The sequence below is a fragment of the Furipterus horrens genome, unplaced genomic scaffold, assembly GCF_987537825.1.
Source record: "Furipterus horrens unplaced genomic scaffold, mFurHor1.1.pri manual_scaffold_7, whole genome shotgun sequence".
Classification (NCBI taxonomy): domain Eukaryota; kingdom Metazoa; phylum Chordata; class Mammalia; order Chiroptera; family Furipteridae; genus Furipterus; species Furipterus horrens.
Window position 1 is genome coordinate 127,294,793 of NW_028327177.1, and position 20,480 is coordinate 127,315,272.

Below are 20,480 nucleotides of genomic sequence, written 5' to 3' on the forward strand. Positions count from 1 at the left end.
AAAAAAAGCAGACCAGCACTAGCCTGTGGCTATTGAAGCTACAGGAGAAGACAGTAGATGTCAAGAGACTACAGAGAAGAGCAGTGTCCAGGAATCTCAACGGAGATTTCACTCATGAATCAGAGAAAAGACAGAAACGTTCCTCATGCAAAGCCTCAGACTGTAATTTCGTCTTACACTGTATCTGTGAAAATATTTGATGAACTAATGCAAGCCATTGAAAACTGAGCCAGAATAAACATTTCAAGACAGAGGACAAGGGTGATGAATAGTGAATTTCACAATATATAGTTAGATATTTACTCATGGAAAAAGCTCTTCAAATGTGCTTCTGTTTTCTTCTTCTTTTTTTTTTTAACCCGATTTACAAATGGGAAAATAGAGCCTTAGAGAGACAGGCTGGCATTCAGAGCAGCACCATGGGGATTCAAGCTGAAGCAGTTCGAGTAGAGAGCCTGTGCTCTTCATGACCTCTCCATGTGACTTTCTTTGAAGTCCTGGTGTCTCAGACTGTTTGGACTTCCATAACAAAATACTGCAGACTGGTTGGCTTATAAACAACAGACATTTCTCTCTCACAGTTCTGGAGGCCGGAAGTCCAAATTAGGGTGCCAGCATGGTTGAGTGACAGCCCTCTTCCAGGTAGCAGGATTCTCCTTGGATTCTCACAGGGCAGAAGGAGCAAGGGGGCTGTCTTTTGTAAGGCCATTAACTTTACTCATGAGGACTCTGCCCTCAGGACTGAATCACCTCCCAAAGGCTCCTCCTGCTAATGCCATCGCTGTGGGGTTTAGGATTTCAATGTGCGGGTTTGGGGAGGAACCAACCATTCAGACCATAGCACTTGGGTTAGAGAGAGCAGCTGACATAAAGCAAGAAAAGCAGGAGTTACAAAGGAAGAACAGACACATTTGTCAACAAAAAGTGTTTGGTAAAAGATAGCAAATATAAAGCCTAAAGCTCAAAAAGAGAGTAGGAAAATAATATTTGTGACACATGACACAACCAAGTTTGTGAAACTAATATGATCAAACCCAATGACATCAAAAGTAAATAACTAAATAAAGAATAGACAAAGTATATGAACAGGCCACTTACAGAATAAGGAAGGCAAATTGCCAATAACATAGAAATATCCCTCACCTCATTTGTAATGTGGGTAACACAAACTGAAACATCATTGGAAAATAAAAAAACAAGTGCTGGCAAGGACGTGGAGAATGAGAAACGCTTTTGCACGGTTGGTGGGAATGCAGACTGGTGCTGCCACTGTGGAAAGCAGGATGGAGATACCTCAAAAATATTAAAAATGGATCTATCTGCTTTTGACCCAGAAATCCCACTTCTGGGAATACAGTAGTCCCTCACTTATCATGGGTATTACGTTCTAGACCTCCCCCCCGCCTCGCGATAGGTGAAAATCCGCGAAGTAGGAACCTTACATTTATTTTAGTGTTTATATATTTTTAAAGGCTTTATAAACCCTTCCCACACACTTATTAACCTTTCCCACCCCTTTATTAACCTTTTCCACACTTTTATAAACACTACTTATATTATTAAACATATTCTACACTCTTAAAGCTATGTAACTTTAACAGCATATGTATACAGTACCACAAAACACTGCGATATAGCGAAAAATCCATGATAAATAATTAAATACAATATTTTTAAAAATCCCGCAATACAGTGAGGCCACGCTATGTGAACCACGATACAGAGAGGGACTACTTGTATATCTGAAGGAATCCAAAATACTAATTCAAAAGAGCATAAGCATATCTATATTCATTGCAGCATTATTTACAATCGCCAAGATATGAATGCAGCCCAAGTGTCCATCCGTAGATGAGTGGATAAAACATCTATAGGACGTTTACACAATGGAATTCTACTCAGCTGTACAAAAGAAGAAAATTTTACCCTTTGCAAACAGTATGGTTGGACCTGGAGAACATTATGCTAAGTGAAACAAGCCAGTCAGAGAAAGACAAATACCATGTGATTTCACTCATATGTAAAATCTATTGAACAAATTCAACTAACAAGCAAAATAGAGACAAACTCATAGATGGAAAGCAGATGACAGCTAGTGGAGTGGGGGAGGTTGGGGGGTGGAGGGACTGACCAAAAAGGAAAAAGGACCCAGGGACATGGACATCAGTGTGGTGATGGCTGGGGTGGGAGGGTATAAGGGGACTAAATGGTCATGGAAAAATATAACAAAGATTAAAAATAAAATATAGTGAAGACACAACTGCCAAAAAAATTATTGGGATACAATTTTCTACCCTTTATATTGGCTACAGTTACAAGCAGGTATGACGTTCACCCTATAATTGCTAAAGGACTCTGTGAGATATATATAAACTTTTATATGCTTCTGGTAACAGTCGTCATCGTCGGCAGCCGTCCGTCTCGAGAGACGATGGTGTAGCTTCTTAAGAGTCTATCTGCACCGCCGAGAATGGCTGTGCAGTCCGACTCGAGAGTGACACGGTATCTGTCTCCTCCCGTGTTGAATCGACATCTTACGATGACGCTGGAGTGTCCTCTCCAGTGAAGCTGAAGCTACAGAGCCTGGGCAGGGTGATATGGAGGGTCTGCTGTTGCCCATGCAGCAGACGCCCCCTCTCTTCGCAGCTGAAGGGTTCAAGGGAAAGACGGAGTCAATACAGCTTGGTTTCAGGTGCGCCGCAGGAGTTGCCGGTGTTGACTACAACGTCAAACCGCCTTAGGGACTCCGGCTCCGGATTTTCTGTCGGGGTTTACTCCCTTAGCCTTTCCCCTGAAGAGGTATGCCGCAAGGCAGCGGAGGTTTTTTGGAGTCAGAGTTTTCCTTCTCTGATGTGCCCTGACTGGAAGATCGAACCAGTGACACTTAGCTCGCAGGCCGATGCTCAATCCACTGAGCCAAACCAGCCAGGGGTCTGGTAACAGTATAGATTTATATATTAAGCAAAAATAACCTGGCAGTATACCTGAAAGTTAAAACTATATACACTCAGTAAAATCCATTGTGAAACACAATTCTATGGAAGCCACAGCAAATTACATTAAGACACTGGTGTGTTGGTAAGTGTCTAACAATGGGCTCTCCAGAAAGAAAGAGAGGAAAAAAGAAAGAAAGGAAAGAAGGAAGGGAGGAGGGAAAGAATATAGGGAAGGAAAGAAAGGAAAGGAAGATAGGAAATTTCTTTCTTGTAACATTTTTCACTTCCATGCTGTAAATATTCCTACTGTGACCAAGTTTAAGCGACTCATATGCAGAGCTGGAAAAAATGCTCACAAATGTAAAGGCATGCTTCAACATACCACTGCATTAAGACAGGTGCACAAGAACCTCGATTACAACATGTCTGTGATCCCACGTTTTTGGTATTCTATCTATATCCTTAGACTTATGAAATAAAAACGTTTAGTACTTTGGTAGTTTTTGACATTCTTATGAAAATTTTTGAAGAGTGAGATTCACTAAGTGGTCTACGTTTACCCTGTAATGTCTTTCTGTATTTTAAGATCTGATTTATTGGGTTCTGGAGTCTCAAACTTATTGAAATGCTCCATTATTATTTCCCCATCATCTCTTAGACATTGTAAAAGAAATCTGACAGCTCCATTAATAAAATGATCTTCAACACTCCAAAGTTGGAACAGGAGTGATGGAAAATGTCATTGCTAACCTTGGAGACTCTGATTGTACTAAGGGAGGGGGCAGGTTTTCTTTGAGCTTTAACTTCACTGGATTGCAAGTTCCATGAATGCAGAGCATGCTTACCTTACTCCCCAAAGTTTCCAGAGGCTAGCACAATTCCTGACTCTCGGGAGTTACTTAATAAGTAATTCGTCAGCTAGAAAATAAATAAATAAATACATGTTCTTTTTGCCACACTCGACCCTTTTCATTTAAAAACCATCTTGATGGAAGATTTTCTGTGGTCCTTCTCTGGCATGAACATGAACTAGACTACAGTTAGCTGGACTCTCTGTCTACCTTTGTTTCTCTTTTTGCCTTGAGCTTAAAAGAACACCTAGCAGGAAAAAGGTGCTTAGCTTTCTTTGTATTTTTCTAAAAATGTCTGTGGTTCTTCCTCTGCTTTAGCCTTCCTGACACTTCATGTGTCTCCTTCACATGGCAGTTTTTTTCTGGCTTTGTATTCACTAACCCTTTGAAGATATAAGCTTATCAGAGAGCTTTCTGTGCAGCCACTGGCTTAGTATGATCATTTAAAAATCGAATCCTGTTATGTTCATTTGGATCTTTATGATGGTATTATCAGAATTTCCTTTTGCTTCATTACAGCCGTTTTCATTCTTAATCTCTCAAGCCACGTTGTCATGGTTCTATTTGTTTTGGTCTGATGAGCAAAGAACTTCTGGTTTCCCAGCATCGTTAGTCAACTGGACATGGTGTCACTAGATATTGGACTGTATTCCTCAGTTTTATAACCTCTCTTTGTTCCTCCCCTCAAAAGCCCGTGGGCTGTAGGATATGGGACAGACATTTCACTGTCTCTTCACAGTTTAATGATGTAGGTAGTGTTTGCTGAATGCCCACATGTCTGTCTGAGTCAGTGTTGCCTATTTTATTATAAGCTCCTAGGAATAAACAAATGTCAAAGCATCTAATATAGTGTAATTCCTTTGGGCACTTAAATACTCTGTGTGTTTGTGTGTGTGGTACATGTGTGTAAAGAAAATATTCTATTCACATGCTTCTAAAGGAATGGTCCAAAATAGATTGGTATTTAAGTAATTTCGAGTCCTTTTACAATAGTGCAGTGTCTGTGAGCTGTGTGTGAGTGAATTATGGAAGGTTGTGGAATAAACCTTAGAGGAATACACAGAGTGGCTGCTTGATATTATGGCAAAACTCTTCTCCAAATTAGAAATTATCTGTAACAGGGTTCGCAAAATTTGCTGTGTCTGTAGACTGCCTATTTTATCCCTTTTGCAAAAGTTGTGAAGAGAAAAGGAACCGGGAGACTTGGAAAGGGAAAGAGGGCATATTCTGTGCTAAGTAGTCTACCAGACAGGAGTGATGCATTTGTCTGTTAGTTGCAATGTTAGAGAAAGTGAAAACTTAAATATGAAGAAAGGTCACATGGAAGTTAGGCACTCATAATGCTGGGTAAATGGTTTTGAGCCAAGAACCCCACCCAAAGCAAGTGCACACACACATTTATATATAATACATGTACACATGTGCGCACACATACCCAAGAAACTTAGGATAGCATGAGGCCCAGTCAGATTTGTGTTTATGATCATGCTTAGATTAAGGGATGGCTGATAACAGTATAAGGTTTGTAAACATGGCACCTAATTGTATGTAGGTAGTTGAATTTCTTTTGCTGTTGCTCTGTGTGTTACTTGACTAAATATAAAGAAAGGTGATTGTTTTAATAGATAGGTGTATTTTATGAAACAAATACTTACCTAAGTAGAATTATTGTGCTATTTAGAATTGGTTTCAGCCCATGAAGCTATTGTCAAGTCACTACAGCTCAACTTGCAACTGACTATCTGAATTGTACACAGTATCTAGGAAGAAATACCCTCATTTTGTAAAATTCATGCCTATAAAATGACAATAAGCTTCATCGTAATTAGTTCTTACATTCTCTTAAGGAACATATAAACTTAGCAAAGAATCTTTATCTTGAAATCTGTGGCCTAAATGTTCTGCTGTCTGAGCTCAGGGGACAGAACTTCAATCTCCATGAACCCAGGTTCTTCATTGAGTTCTTCTCTGCTTCACCTGTAAAAATGGATATATTCTTTCTTTTGCCAGATTTCCAAGGGACTATGAAGGATGAAGTCTTTAAAACTCTACAGAACATATATAAATAATCATTTTAATTGAATACTCTCCTTGGGCAGACAAATAGGCCCTGTGATTTGACAGGTTCCTTTTTGTCTCCATTACCTATGATGGAAATGCATAAATCCCACTCTAACCAGCCCATATGTTAATATCTTCAACAGGATCCTGATAGATCTGCCAACCGAGATGGATGTGATTTCTAACCAGCTTGTGTACCAAGCGAGAAGGGCAAGGCAGATCCAATTTGGGCTTTTCACTTTGTCAAGCATAGTAATGAATTCATTTCCACTTTCCCTTGTGAGAGTACTCAAAAGAATCCTAAAAGGTTGAGGTGTTTAAAAATTATGACCAGATATGAATTTGGGCCACAATTCAATTCAGCAAGTTATTACAAGGATGCCTACTAAGCACAGGCTGTTCTACTAGGCATTCACTGGGAGAAATGTTTCCAAATGCCAATACTAGGTCCCTTCTCTCAAGGAGCTTCAAATGTAATCAAGGAGGTAAATGAATACATATTCAATACTACTAAAAACAAATTATGATGAGACAGAGCATATTACCAAGGAGATTAACCCTGTCTGTTAGAGTAAAGGGTAAGGAGATAGATAAGATAATTTGAAGCAAGCCTTGAGGAATTGAAAATATATAATTATTATTACTTTTGCAGGTTTAAAACTAAGGACCTACCTAGATAAAAATAAAAATGGCCACCCAAGATTGCCATCTGTTGAATGAATGAACCTTAATGGGTCAGGTCAGTGTCCAACCCCCAGTTAATATTCATCAAGTCTTTAAAAAATGAGAAACTTGGGAAATGTGAGAGAAAAAGCAGAGGGAGACAACTCTGAGAGAAGGACCAAGACGCTCTATGGGTCTTCCAAGACCCTGGGTAAATGGAGACATCGTGTGTGCTTAGCATAGACTTTCTGAACATAGATGTCAACATGGTAGTCATCAACCTGACTGTGAACTGGAGAGAGAAGGGAAGATTTTAGATAATCGTTTCTGATAGGAAACAAGATGTGAAGAATAGATGAGAAAGGGAATGGAGTGCACCCAAAAAAGAATGCAGGTGATGAAATGATTTTAACAAATCAGCCTCTATTTTCAGGCTTACATTTAAAGGGAACATTATGTTTTGAGAACTACCAGTTTTGTTGTCTCTTGCCTGGAATTCCAAACATTTTATGCAGCTTTGCCTTTATAGAAGATAATGTTGGATTCTTGAGTGTTTTACCTTGACAGTGTTAATATTCAGAAGCCCTGTTTACCTAAACAGTGGCTTGAGATAATTTTGTTTGTCTATTAAATAGAATAACATTCTTTTCCTACAGATGTCAAACATACTGCTGTTTGTGATCATGAGGTTGTTGGTTGCAGGACTGTCAGAAGAAAAGAGAACATAATTCTAGTTTTTTTATAATGAATCAAATCAGGTCACTTCATACAGTAAGAGTTTTTAAAAGAAAATTAGTTGATTCTTTGGATTTTATTGAAAAGAATACACTATCCTTTGGATTTTATATAATAGAGACAGTCTGTTCATGTTTTCCCCTTTTCCTCTTTTCTGTTATTCAATAAATTAAGACAGCCATTTTAACATCATCAGTCATTAACAGCAACAACAAAACTAACAGTGGCCTATTGGTTGATATTGCATATATTGGTAAAACTAATACAGAGACAGAGCAATGTGTGAGCCAAGTGTTGAATAGAAACTAGGACTTCATGGAAAAGTTTACTGGTCAGGAATCAGGAAACCTGTTTATTGATTCTGGCTTTGCTAAATACTGGCAAAGACTTGACTACACGTCTTTTTCTCTGGGTCTCTATGTCTGCATCATTAAAAATTAGGATTTAGAAATGTGTCTCTTGGTTACAAATAATAATAACAAACACTTAGCAAGCACTTACGCTTTGTCAGGCACTGTGCTAAGCCCCTTGCTTGTATTGGTTCACTTAGTTCACTCAAAGGACAGCTCCTCCGAGGTAAAATTATCATCTCAAATTTTCGGTTGAGGGAATAGAGACATAAAGTGTATCATGGGGTAATATACAGGCATTGCACTGAATGCTTTTCAAGCATTTAGTTCATTTTAATGTGATTCTCATAAGAGCCTTACAACCTAGCTCCTTTTAGACAGAAGGAAATGGACTCCAGAAAGCAGAGAGATTTGCCCACCTTCTCCCCGTAAGAGCATCGCAGATCCAAGACAAATACACAGGTTTTCTGACTCCAAGGCTGATCCCCTTCCACTATACCCTATTTACACTGAAACTATTGGAATTGGACTTTTTTCCATAGCTATACTTTTTATCCATAGAAGAAACCTAGGAATTTGACAACTTATAAGCCAAAATCTGGCCCATGGAGAAGACTTATTTGTGTGTGCGGTAACTTAAACATTCTGTAGTAGCCAACATTTTAATGTTAAGAAGCTTTCCACAAATCATCTAGATTTCTGGCTTCACTTGGAAATGAGAAGACCTGCTATCCCCAGGCTCTGAACTATCCACAGCAAGTGGGCAGTGGAACCGAATCACATGCTCTCAATTTTCACGGAGTGGCCACCCAGCCCTCCTCATTTGTCTGTATTACCTCCAGAGCCTTTGTGTTCAAATCCGTTCATGACTTCTGGATTCAATTAAAAATTTCCCCTTCCCCAGCATCAAGGAATTTAAAGATTTGCTGCGTGGCACAGCCAGTTGGTTATTCTGAAATCAGTGGTTACGGAAGTCCTGGTGGTGTGGTTTCTTTTTATAGGGGGCTTTCACCGAGAGAACATTTCTCCAGTGTAGTGACATTTCAAAATCAGGAAGGCGAGCCTTGCCATAATTGGTCCTGTCACCATTTGGGTTTGTAGCTGGCACCTCTTGTGTTTGCCCTGGTTGAGTAATCTGTTTGCATCTGGGTAGACCACACACTGACAAATGTGAACTCTGTTTATATTCATTTCCTGCCTGGGAACTTGGTTCCTCTGGGTCACAGCTTTGGAACGATTGATAGATTGGAAATTTACTGGTATAGACTTGGAGGTAAAATCTTGCTTGAACCTGTATTGGGAGCTGTCCTTAATAACCTTCCTTAGGCTTCAGTTAAGAGAACTTTAGAGCAATTTCATAAGCATCATGTCTGAATAGAAGATATTCAATGGAATCAAGACATTTAGTACAGTTGATCATTAATAACACAAGGGTTAGGGATGCCAGCCCTCAGTGTAGTTGAAAATCTACGTAAACCTTTTGACATCCCCAAAACTTAACTAATTGATTAACATATATTTTGTATGTTATACATCTTATATACTGTATTCTTACAATAAAGTAAGCTAGAAAAATGAATGTTTTAAAGAAAATAGTAATAAAGAGAAAATACAGGTATAGTACTGTATTTATTGAAAGAATCTGTGTTTAAGTGAACCCATGCAGTTCAAAACTCTGTTGTTCCAAGGTCATCTGTATTCCCATTTTATAGATGAAGTGATTGAAACCAGGATTCTTAAAAGTTGTGTTAGCTAGGTAAGTCCTCATTATATATCACTTATACCTCTCTGCAATGAGCAGAGTATGCTGTTATTTTATGGGTACCTCTCCCAGGCAAGTCAGGAAGCCACACTCACAGAATTTCTGGAGAAAGAGATTTACCACCCCTCCTCCATCTTGTGGGAGCAGCAGTCTGCAAAGGGCCAAGAGAAAAGGGATCAAGTTCAGGAGACTGAAAACTAGGGCTGCTCTGTGCTGGCCCTGGGACTACCACAGAGAATTCCTAAGGTCCCCTTTCCCATTGTGATGATCAGGCAGAATCTTTGCAGGATTGACATCAATCATATTTTGTTCTTAACCTCCACCTTCAACCAGTGGGTTACAGGTAAAACTGGGTGAGAAGTGCATGAGAAAATGCTGGAAGCCCTCTCAGAGGAGACTCATTGACACCATCTTCATCAGGGACATGTCTCTGGATCCCATCCTTGAAAGTGTGGGGGACGTTTAATCCGAGTTCCACAGCAGTGCATAGTCTTCTGTTGCAGTGAGCATCAGATATTTCGTGAGAAATTCTAGTCACCTGAACTCCATCTCCAGCACTCTACTAGGCATTATGAGACTTACTAAAGGAATATGTGTAAGAAACAGCTTCTGTTTTCATGGAGTTTATATTCCAGTTGCTAAAGTCAAGGCTGTGTATGAAAATGTTCAAATAGGAGCTTATAGGCTTCGTTGAGGCAATGTGAAAACACTCCACACGATAAACGACCCCCCCATCCAGTCGTGATTTATAACACCCAAGGACTGTTGAGGACGAAAGCAACTTTGGGGAGAAAGAAAATAATTGCTATAAAACTAAGGTGAAGAGATGTTAAACCGCCTTAGGAGTGAAGACTAGACAGAATTAGTATTGACTTCAAATAAGCCACCCTTTAATATTTAGCTTCCTTAGACATCAAGAAGGCTACTAATGAGCTGTGTTTCATATTGTAACTTTCTGCAGGTTAAATTGTCAATGATAAGTTCAGTGCCAACTTGAGCAGAATTTGGAGTAGTATAGAGTATTTTTAATGTGTCTCTTCAGAACGTGCTGAAGTCTTCTTCCTGTGTTGGTAACATGTGATGTTATTGTCATGCTGTAATGGCACACAGGCAAAGAACTCAGAGTAAATAACCCTGATGGAATGTGTTTCCTCTTTTGCTTTTGCCAGGATTCTCTTTCAGTAGGCCTGCGGCTTTGATGGTGATGCTAATTGAGCATCCCATGGCATTGTTTTTCTTACGTGTGAGAAATTTAGCAGTGATTTTCTTTCATAAATAATGTGCAAAATACTTTTGAATTGACCGGATTATCTAGAACTTCACTCTCAGACTCTGTTGTTCTGGCTGTCCATTGTTGGGACTATTTTCAATGTATTTATGTGATACATTATGTAATCATTTGCTTCCAAAGTGAATTTGTCTGGCTGTCAGATGAAGCATTTCTGTGTGGCTAGGGCAGAAGTTAGAGGAAGATCATGAGAGCATGTTGTGTGTGCCTTTGTATTTGGTGCTTAAAGATCTCTAGTCTTCATTGTGCTTCCCTTCCAGGCCCTCCTTAATTCTGGCTTCTCTCTGGCCATATGACAGCTGTTTATTATTCTGTTTGCAATTCATTTCTGGATGAGTTACCCATTGCTCTGTCTGCTTGTCATTGTTGTGGCTTCTTCCAGTTCCCACATGATGGCAGAGATGGGGCAACAAGCATGTCTGGGCTTTGTAAAGGGCTGGACTTTCTATTCAAATTAGAATTATTTTTAGAAAGCTGCTATAGAATTGAAATTTTCTCAAACAGAAGGATTTACAGAAAGCCATATTTTGGTGTGATTTTCTCAGATAAAGCCTTAGAAGTGTTCTTTTAGCATCCCGTACCTGGTGGATGGCTACATCCTGCACACCTGGAGCTTTGCGAAGTCCCTCTGAGGTGTCGATGCATGAGGTTTCCAGTGGCCATTCGCTCTTGAGGCACTTGAGTCACCCAGGAAGGGCCAAAAGAATATTACCATGAACTCTGTTAGCAACCAAGTTGGGGAATGTGGAGTCACCTGTTTAATCAATACCTTATCTGGATTGTCAGTTGTGAAAGGCTTAGAAAATAGTGTAGCGACTCTGAGCTCTAAAATAATGTGGAGAGTCATTTTACCTTTCTTTGATTCAGAAGGTCCTTTAGAATCTTTGTATCCTGAAGGAGTAGTTAATAATGATTCCAGGTCTAGAATGTCTAAAAAGCCAGCCTTTATTCTACTTTGGAAGGGATTGGCACATGGCAAGGAAAGCAAGGCTACTGGGCCCAGGAGAAGGACGAGCACCCAAAGCAAAGGTGGGCGCATTATAGTTAGAGATACTGACATTCATCACAGTCTGCCTCTGCCAATAGCCCTCAAAGGTTGGGGGATGTAAGATGGGTCAAGGTAGGGCCTCCTTCTCTTTACCTGTTTTGGTCCCTCATCTATGAGGACCTAGTTCTGTGATGTACTTTGAAGTGCTCTACTGATTTTCAGCAAAGGCTCAGGATCTCCCTGTGATAGATCTGACATTGACCCGTCTAGCTCATCTGGCTCAGTTTGCCTCTGAGAGGACATATCTGATGATGCAGCATCTTCCATTCTGTTGGCCTGGAGGGCTTAGCACATGCCATGTGACTTTGGTGTCCTGATTTGGTGCCCTGTTGCCATGCCTGCTTCCATTCTGGGCTTTCAGGCCCATCCTGCAAAGGGTTGAAAATAGCATCACAATTTCCATGTCCTAGGAACTTCCTCACCCTTGACAAGCCCATGGGACAGACCAACCTGACCTCTCTATGGCCTCTTGTCTGTCAGCCCTGATTGAATATTCACTCTACAGAGCATCATGCCAGATATGGTGGAAAATTAGAGAAGAAGGAGGTGATGCACTTCTGACCTTTGAACATCTTATCAACCTATAGAATAGACAGAACCTGCACAGAGCAAAACACATGAACACTGAAATGTTAGCCATATGAGGTCTGTCCAGAAAAAGTCCAGCTATTATTAATATAACAAGAACAGTTTGCATGATATGGATGGAACCTGGCAGCCAAGGAGAATGGACTGGAATTTGCATGTGTGAACAATGAAGACTTCACTGTACTAGTCAGTGGCAGCAGTAGAGAGTGTTGAATGAGCACGTGAACAGTGTGGCTGTCACATTCAAAGTGACTGAGCAAGTAGAGCAATGCCTCTACATCAAATTTTGTGTTAAGCTTAAACATTCCTCTGTGGAAACTATTCAGATGATTCAGAAGGCCGCAGCTATAGGCAAGTGGTGATTGGCAGCTTCATCATGACAATGTGCCTGCTTATGCATCACATTTTGTGCAGAGTATTTTTTGGCAAAACAGAAAATCACCCAGGTGACTCAGCCCCCCTACAGCCCACATTTGGTGCCCTGTGACTTCAGGCTTTTCCCGAACTAAAATCACCTTTGAAAAAGAAGAGATTTCAGACTGTCGATGAGATTCAGGAAAATATGATGGGGCAGCTGATGGCGACTGGGAGAACTGTGTGAGGTCCCAAGCTGCCAACTTTGAAGGGGACTAAGGTGTCATTGTCCTATGTACAATGTTTCTTGTATCTTGTATCTTCTTCAATAAATGTCTTTATTTTTCATATTATATGCCTGGATACTTTCTAGACAGGCCTCGTATATAATTTATTATTCATAAATCCAATTAATGTGGCCTGGGAATATATAAAATCAAAGCTTTTTCTGAAAAGACTAAAGTGCCTAGAGCTGGAAGAAGGTAGTTTTCTAATGTCTAAATTTTTCTTCACAAGGAATGACCCTGAGACCAGGCTTTGAGAGCAAGCAGCTTATCCAAGAAGTATTGGAAATACCAGTAGAGGAGAGGGAAAGGAAGATAGGAGAAGTAAGGCAGCTAGCAAAGCATGTGTTACTGAGCCAGCTCTGGATGACTGTGGACACTGGACCTCAAGCCTATGGGGAAATTCTGGGGAACAGCTAAGTACATGCCTCTTAAAATTATCTTTCAGACTCTATCTGATGCATTGCTTCAGAAGGCCTGCACCCTAGGCTTTAGCAAATGCCTCCCACAAGGACTCCCATGTGTTGGTCTTTGTTCATGGAAACATCCAGGTGTTTTACTTGACCTTTGCTGCCTGGCAGAGGTGCCCAAGAATGAGCTCCCAGAGGCTGTACCTCAGGGGCTAGTTACTCTCTACCATATCAAATTACATGATTGATGTGCTCCATTTCTTTTTTCTATCTAGTATTTAGATGCTGAGTAGGAAATATCCATAAGAGAAATGTCAGGATATGTTCATAATTTGTCTATCTGAGGACTTCTCTTAGGACAAGTTAATACCCAGGTATTCCTCGACTGCCCTGTCCAGCCAGGTAGTTTTTGGAGAAAATCTTCATGCAAAGAGATGAAACCAGTAGAAGCTGGAGGCTGACCTTGGAAAGGCCTTGGGGATAAGGGTGGGACATTCACAGCCTGTGCTATGTTAAGAGGTATTAATGAGAACAATGGCTTGGAAAGGAAAGGAGACTGAGATCTCAGACATGGAGGAAACCACTATCTGTGATGACCGGAATCAACAGTGGATGGCACTGAAGCCAGAAGCCATCAGCTTTCTTATGCAAGTTTCTCGAAGGTGTGTGGCTCAAATGACATAGGGAAGAAGGTCTAGGCTACCAGTCGAAGCTGATTGAAGAGGAGAGGCAATTTGAAATCTGAGCATCCAGGTGTGATGGCTGCTGTTCCAAGTCTGGATGCCCACCGATTCACTAGACATGTCCTTCCTTCAGCTCAACTTGGTTGAAGAGGCAGGTGGTAACCAACAAGCAGAGAAGATTGCATCCCAGATCTTCTACTGTATTTATAAAGGAGCAGAACGATGGCATGGGAGAGTGGGGGTGGGGTGGTCATGGTCAGTACCTCTAAAGTAGATTTGTTATAAATAGAGCATCCTTTTGTATTGTATTGTATTGTATTTTATCATACTTTCTCTACAGAGCTAGCAATGGGGGAAGTTAAGATTGGCAAAGGCTGTAGCACTGTGGAGGGCTCTTGTTCCTATGACACAGGTAGTAGATGTATTGCTTCATAAGGCCTGCACCCTAGGCTTTAGCAAATGCCCCCAGCAAGGGGCATGTGTTGGTCTTTGTTCATGGAAACGTCCACGTGTTTTATATGATTTAAGCTGCCCTGGTGGATGTGCCCAAGAACGAGCTTCTAGAAGTTGTACCTCAGGGGCTAGTTGCTCTCTACTATATCAAATTATATGATTTGATGTGTTCTCTTTCTTTTTTCTATCCAGTATTTAGATGCTGAGCAGAAAATATCCATAATAGAAATGTCAGGATATGTTGATAATTTATTGATAGCTTTTATCTGGGGAAAAACGTAGGGCATGCTGATGCATTCTTATGCACCCAGTTTGTCCATGGAGAGGAAGGAGTGAATTAAGTTGGATGCTGTCAGGAGACAGAAGCTGCACCAGTTACTTTAACAGATGGAATTAGTATGGAGACTTGCGTAGGGGAGGAAAACGTTTTTCTCAACCTTTTTAGGCTGGGTCTGAAAATTAAACCGAGAAAAACCGATTAACAGGAGAAAAGCACAGAGTCAGTGAATGTAAGTTTTACGTGTCATGGAGCCTTCATAATAAGGAAATGAAGCTCTAAAGAAATAGACCTGTGTATTTTTATGTGAGGCATGGTGAAGAGTGGGTCATCCTGGAGGAATTTGTGAGGTTAATGAGTCAGAGGTAAGTATAGTAACCTGGGTAAACTTTAAAAGGCCTGTTAAGATTCTTCTTGATGGCCCATTGTTTTTGGAACTCAGGATGCTTCTTTTCTTAGGTATAGAAAGGGCACTTCTCCCATGAGGCTCTTATGACCTGTTTCAGGGAAGAAGGGTGATTGGGGAGGAGGTCAGAGTGAGCTCTCTGCCTCAGCTGTTTCTTTAAACTCCTTCAGCTTAAAATAGTCAAAATGCTAAGCGGTTATATTTGGGGGTAGTATGTCCTGATCACCATCACCTGTTAACCAGGTTATTGGATGATCCAAAAGGTGCAAAGGGATACTGAGGTTCACAGAGGCAGTAAATGGCAGGAAGATGCTATACCTTTAGGGATGGGGGAACAAAGAGAAGAAATCAGGCTAATGAAAATGGAAATACTCTGAGGAGGGTGCACTGTCTGTCTGTCTGTGTTGGAGTCTCTGAAGGGAGTATCAAGAAACTGATTCTGGGAATATAGAGAAACTGCAGAATGGAATCAATTGCTCTTACTGGAACCAGTTAGTGCTCCCAGGGTGAAGAGTTATCACTGGGTTGGGGGGGGGGGCATGCTGACAGATTAGGAAGCAAATAAGAAGCCAGTTATGTCTCCCCTTCCTACCTCTGATCTCAATTTGGAACCCTCTACCCTAACAGACCTAAAAGGGAAGCCACTGGCCCAGGAGAAATATAATTTGTAGATTTCCCAGCACCAATACCACTTAGTAGAGCAAGTTTGGAAGAGAGATAATTAAGTTAAAAACCAACTCAGATGCCCTGGCTGGGTAGTTTAGTGGGTCAGAGCATCGTCCCAATATACCAAGGTTGTGAGTTTGATCTCCAGTCAAGGCACATCCAAGAATCAACTAGTAAATGAATAAATAAATGGAACAACAAATCAGTGTTTTTCTCTCTCTCTCTCTCTAAAAACAAAACAAAACAAACAAAAGTAAGAAAACTCAGAAACCATACACATGCACCAACACACAAGGGAAGCCTGGGAGAGAGGGAAAGGGAGAGCATGCGCATGTGAGAGAGCTGGCAGCAAAAGCGGGCATGCAAGGGCCGGCTGGGATTAGGAGCATTGCTATTCAGTTATAGAAATAACCATAATAATAGCCTGTATGTAAGAATTTGGTTCAGGGGAGAAAAAAAGAGCCCTTATGTAGCTGGGGGTAGGGTGGTGATTAAGATCTAAAGTCAAGGCATTTGGGGAAAATAAAATATAAACACTGGAATCACACAGGAAGACTCAGAGAGTCTGTTGAGAAAACAGCTTTGTGTCTCATCTCATGCTCGTTCTGTGATTGATGTACACATGCAGACTAAGTGGCATGAGGGGAGAAAACCTTGCCCCTGCCCCATTTATATTATCACTTTCTCTTTGTCTCTTCTCCTGGTCTCTTTCCAAACACAGACAGAGGAATTTTCATAAGTGACATGTCTGTGTGCCACCACTCCACCCTAAATTGTACCTGGTGTGTGCTGTGTACTCTCTCACATGCCATTATACTTAAGACCCCATTAAGCCTTAAAATGGTATTACTGTGCCTCTTTCACTGAAAAGCGCTCAGATGCCATGCAAGGTTAACTAATGTGTCGTGGGCTACCCCCTTTAAAGCTTTTGTCCTGACCTCGTGCCTGGGGCAAATTGCATAGTCTCCCAGCATCAAAATGAAGGGTGTGTGCAAAGTCTTTAAGATCTGATAGCCCTGCCACATCCATTATGGCAGCCGCTGGGCTCGTGTGGCTATTTAAATTTAAACTAATGAAAATTAAGTGAAATTTAAAATTCAGTTCCTCAGTTGCACTAGCCACATTTCAAGAGCACAATAGCTACAGGTGACAAGGGACAATCATATTTGACAGCACACAAAGTTCCAGCCTCGCAGAAAGTTCTGTAGTAAGAGCATGACTCTGAGACTTAGTTAACAAACCTGGCTCTGCACCTTACTAGTTTTGCATCCGTTGGCAGGTTACTTAGCCTCTCTGTGCTTTAGTTGCTGCATCGGTAAAACAAGAATGTAGTCAAGGCAGCTCCTCATAGGGCGCCGATGAGCGTTAAATAAGACACCGTAAATTTTTTAGCATAGTACCGGGCACAGCATGAGTTCTCAATACATGTTACCTAAATGGGGAAAAGCTCTCTTTACTCTAACCTTATGCAATTTTTTAAACACTCTGTGATCTCTACCTCCTGGTGTTTTTATTTGGGGATGATGAAAAGGAGTTTGAAGCAGTCTAAGGGGAATCTTGATAATTTATATTTGGAGTGCTTCATGGAGTCAAGAAATCCTACATTAATTCACAAGATTATTTTATTGAACATATATTTCCAGAACTCACATCAGGCACCAGGTTCTGATCTAAGAACCTAACACGTATTCCCTCATTTAATCCTCTAAACAAGCCTATGCGGTAGGTGTTCTCTATTCTCCTTTTTAATATCCTCTCATTTCTATACCCTCCACATTTTATGACTTATCTTGATAAGTCCTGCAGGAGTAGAGAGGGAAAGGCAGACGTGAAAGAATAAGATTCCTTCCTTACGAAGAGAGTAAAAAAACTAACTGTAGAATGTGTACTATCTCAGCTTAGACATTTTGTGTGCATTATCGATTTCAGTACAACAGCCCCTTGAGATAGGTGATATACTCCTCCTTTTACGGATGGGAAAATAAGCTAAAGACGTTATTAAAACTAGTCCAGCAACACAGAGCTAGTGCAGGGCGAGAGCTGGGATTCTAACCCTGGCTCTGCTCCAAATCCCAGGCACTGCATCTTGATGCCTATTAACAGGGTATGTTGAACTATAATATAATGTAGGAATAAAAAAAGTATAAATACATTGCTCTAGGAGTAAAGAGGAGAAAGGGATTACTCCGAGCTGAGAGGGTCATGACAGTCTCCTCTGGAGAGGTAGCATTTGAAATGCACCTTGAATGTGGGTAGAATGCGGGCAGGTGGAATGCAGGGAGGAAGATTTCAGATGGAGGAAGGAGCACAGGAAGGACTCTGGCAGGGTGAAGATAACCATGAGGAGTTCACAGTGATGGGCCAAGGAGGGGCATCGGCCTGGGTGGGAAGGAGTTTGGGCCACCGACATTGCTTAGAATTACCAGTGCATGGTCATAGTCAAAGGCAGACTTGCTCTTAGTTTTATTATTGCTTTTAACTTCTTGACAGACATGTGCCCTGTTTATGATGTGTGCCCAGGACTGACCAATCCCACCAGCCCCTGCCCCTTTGTGCCACTGGTAACTGGCTTTGTTGGGATAAGTTGTCTTGAATGCCTTTGTCTCTCTGCCTCTCTTGGTAGCACTCCAAGTTCCTCTGATTCTCAGCCTGTGGTCCTCACTGGTGTGCTACACACCCTGTGTTCTGGAGGAGACAGGCTCTATGACGGACAAAGGGGTAGCCCTGAGTTTTTCATGAGTTTGGGGAAAGGAGGGTCACACGTGGAGCCAGGTGTCTGTCATGCTCCACTTCTGGAGCTCTTCTGCCCCTGGCAACCTGACTGGGATAGAAACTTCCTCCAGGATCTGAGGGATGCTTTTAGAGTCAACAAGCCCTGCTATATTGACCCAGATGACATGGACCACAGGCCTGGAGGAATCTTCTTAGAGATTTGTCACTTGGTGAGAAGTTGAGAGTTTGAAGTTGAAGATTGGAATCACTGAAGAAAAGAGCAGGTGGTTATTGATATCCCTCCTACCCCAGCCCCCTGCCCATCCTCTGACCACCACCCCTGGGCAAAGGACGAAGGAGGACCTCCTGCTAATTTTCAACTGCGTTTTGCTCTCTGTTATGTAGTATTTCAGTGACAAGACCCACTGAGGAGAGTTGGGGCGAGGCTGGCTGAGGTTGTCAAGGAGCTGTTTTGAGTTCAGGGGCCCACGTGGCAATGGACTGATGCTTCCTGACCTTTCAGACCTTTGAGATCTCTGGGAAGTCTTAGAAATCACTTCAAGCCTTCCATCGAGGATACAACCGCCGGGGGGCAATCCAGGGAAAGGCCGCAGGTAGAGTATCCTTTCTGACTTTTATTCTTCCTTCTCCTCCCCTCCCTTCTCCTTCCTGTGTGTCTCTTGCTCTGCTGTGTCTCTTTCTCCTCAAGATTCCATAGACCAGTGATGCGTGGGTATTTATTGTATGTTCTTGTCAACAGAGATATCATGGACTGGAAGGTGATGAGCACTGCAAAGAGGTCACCAGAAGATCTCAAAGATTCCAAGCCACCAGCTGCTCTAAAAGTATAAAGGCACCGTTCAGGAGAGGCGGCAGGAAGCAAGCCTGGAGGAGGTGAGGAAACTTCCCTCTTCCCTCTGTCCTTGACTCTATCAGCATTTAGCTCTCACATGGTTTGGGCCCAGGACTGATAGGCTTTCTCCTGTGTGTCCTTCCACAGGCTCTGTTTTTTTAGCCAGAGGACAAACCACCTTTTCTGGTGTCCTGGGGAACTGCTGAAGGACATTGAAGAAGACCCTGCTCATCCTCAGGACAGAAAAACACAGCATCTGGAACTAAGAAGCACCTAGTGTGGAAATCAAGTCCAGCAATCATTCCGATGAAGCCCTCTGAGCTTTGGTTCCCAATGGACTGTTTTTGTTTCGCCATCATCTGCATAACACACAGTTCTGGATGTTTTTGATTCGTTGGCTTTCTTACTTCCTTTTTCCCCCCTTTCTTTTCTTTTTCTTATCTTGGCCTTGGGAGTTGTAAGAAAAGAATTGCTTTAGAAAGTATAATTCTGTTGCTGACACTAGCACTGTATATGAACAAATTCTGTCACTGGGGATTTTCTGCATTGCAATCCCAGGTTACCTAGTAAATGGGGCTGCGTGCTTTGATTTGTGTAGTACTGATCCTTAGATTAAAAATACATTTCCTTTCTTTCTTTCTTTTTTTTTAAGTTTGAATTCAGGTAATGTCCTGAATCACATTTGCTTAGCTACTGAAGTGATTTCAATGTGGTGTAGCATAACATATATATATATATGTATATATATGTTATGCTACAAAGAAACTCAAACCTAATAGGTTGAAATTTAATTCCTGTCGGATACCGCAGCTAGAAGCTAGAATGGGGGAGAAATTAGGCTCATCACAAATGGCTTCAAACACCCTGAATGTAAGCTAACCAATGGTTTCAAACTGTCCTTTTCTAAGGCACAGCAGAAACTGGAGATCAGCGGCCTTCGTCAACAGTGTGGCTCGGGTCTCTCTGTGGACCTGCCCGTTTGAGGGGCATTCGAGAATGAGGCATGCCTCTCTGTTTGGGTTTATGGAAGCTGTGCCATTTCTGACTGATGTTCTGTTACTGTGCCTTGCCTTGCAATAAAACACCTTAAGTTGACTCAG

The 20,480-nt window shown here is 41.5% G+C and overlaps 1 protein-coding gene across 2 annotated transcripts in view; it reads left to right on the top strand.

The window, feature by feature from the left end:
- LOC150005205 (uncharacterized) overlaps positions 1-20,107 on the top strand; it is a 169,458-nt gene extending 149,351 nt beyond the window's left edge. Inside the window, exons 3-5 of one of the 2 annotated variants that reach the window (XM_090283035.1) lie at positions 18,933-19,141; positions 19,288-19,421; positions 19,528-20,107. In XM_090283035.1, the coding sequence (XP_090139161.1) occupies positions 18,933-18,956 (24 nt within the window). In that variant the 3' untranslated portion in view covers positions 18,957-19,141; positions 19,288-19,421; positions 19,528-20,107. The remainder of the gene's footprint in view (positions 1-18,932; positions 19,142-19,287; positions 19,422-19,527) is intronic. The other variant, XM_090283034.1, reaches the window with a different exon arrangement.
- Positions 20,108-20,480: the final 373 nt, after the last annotated feature.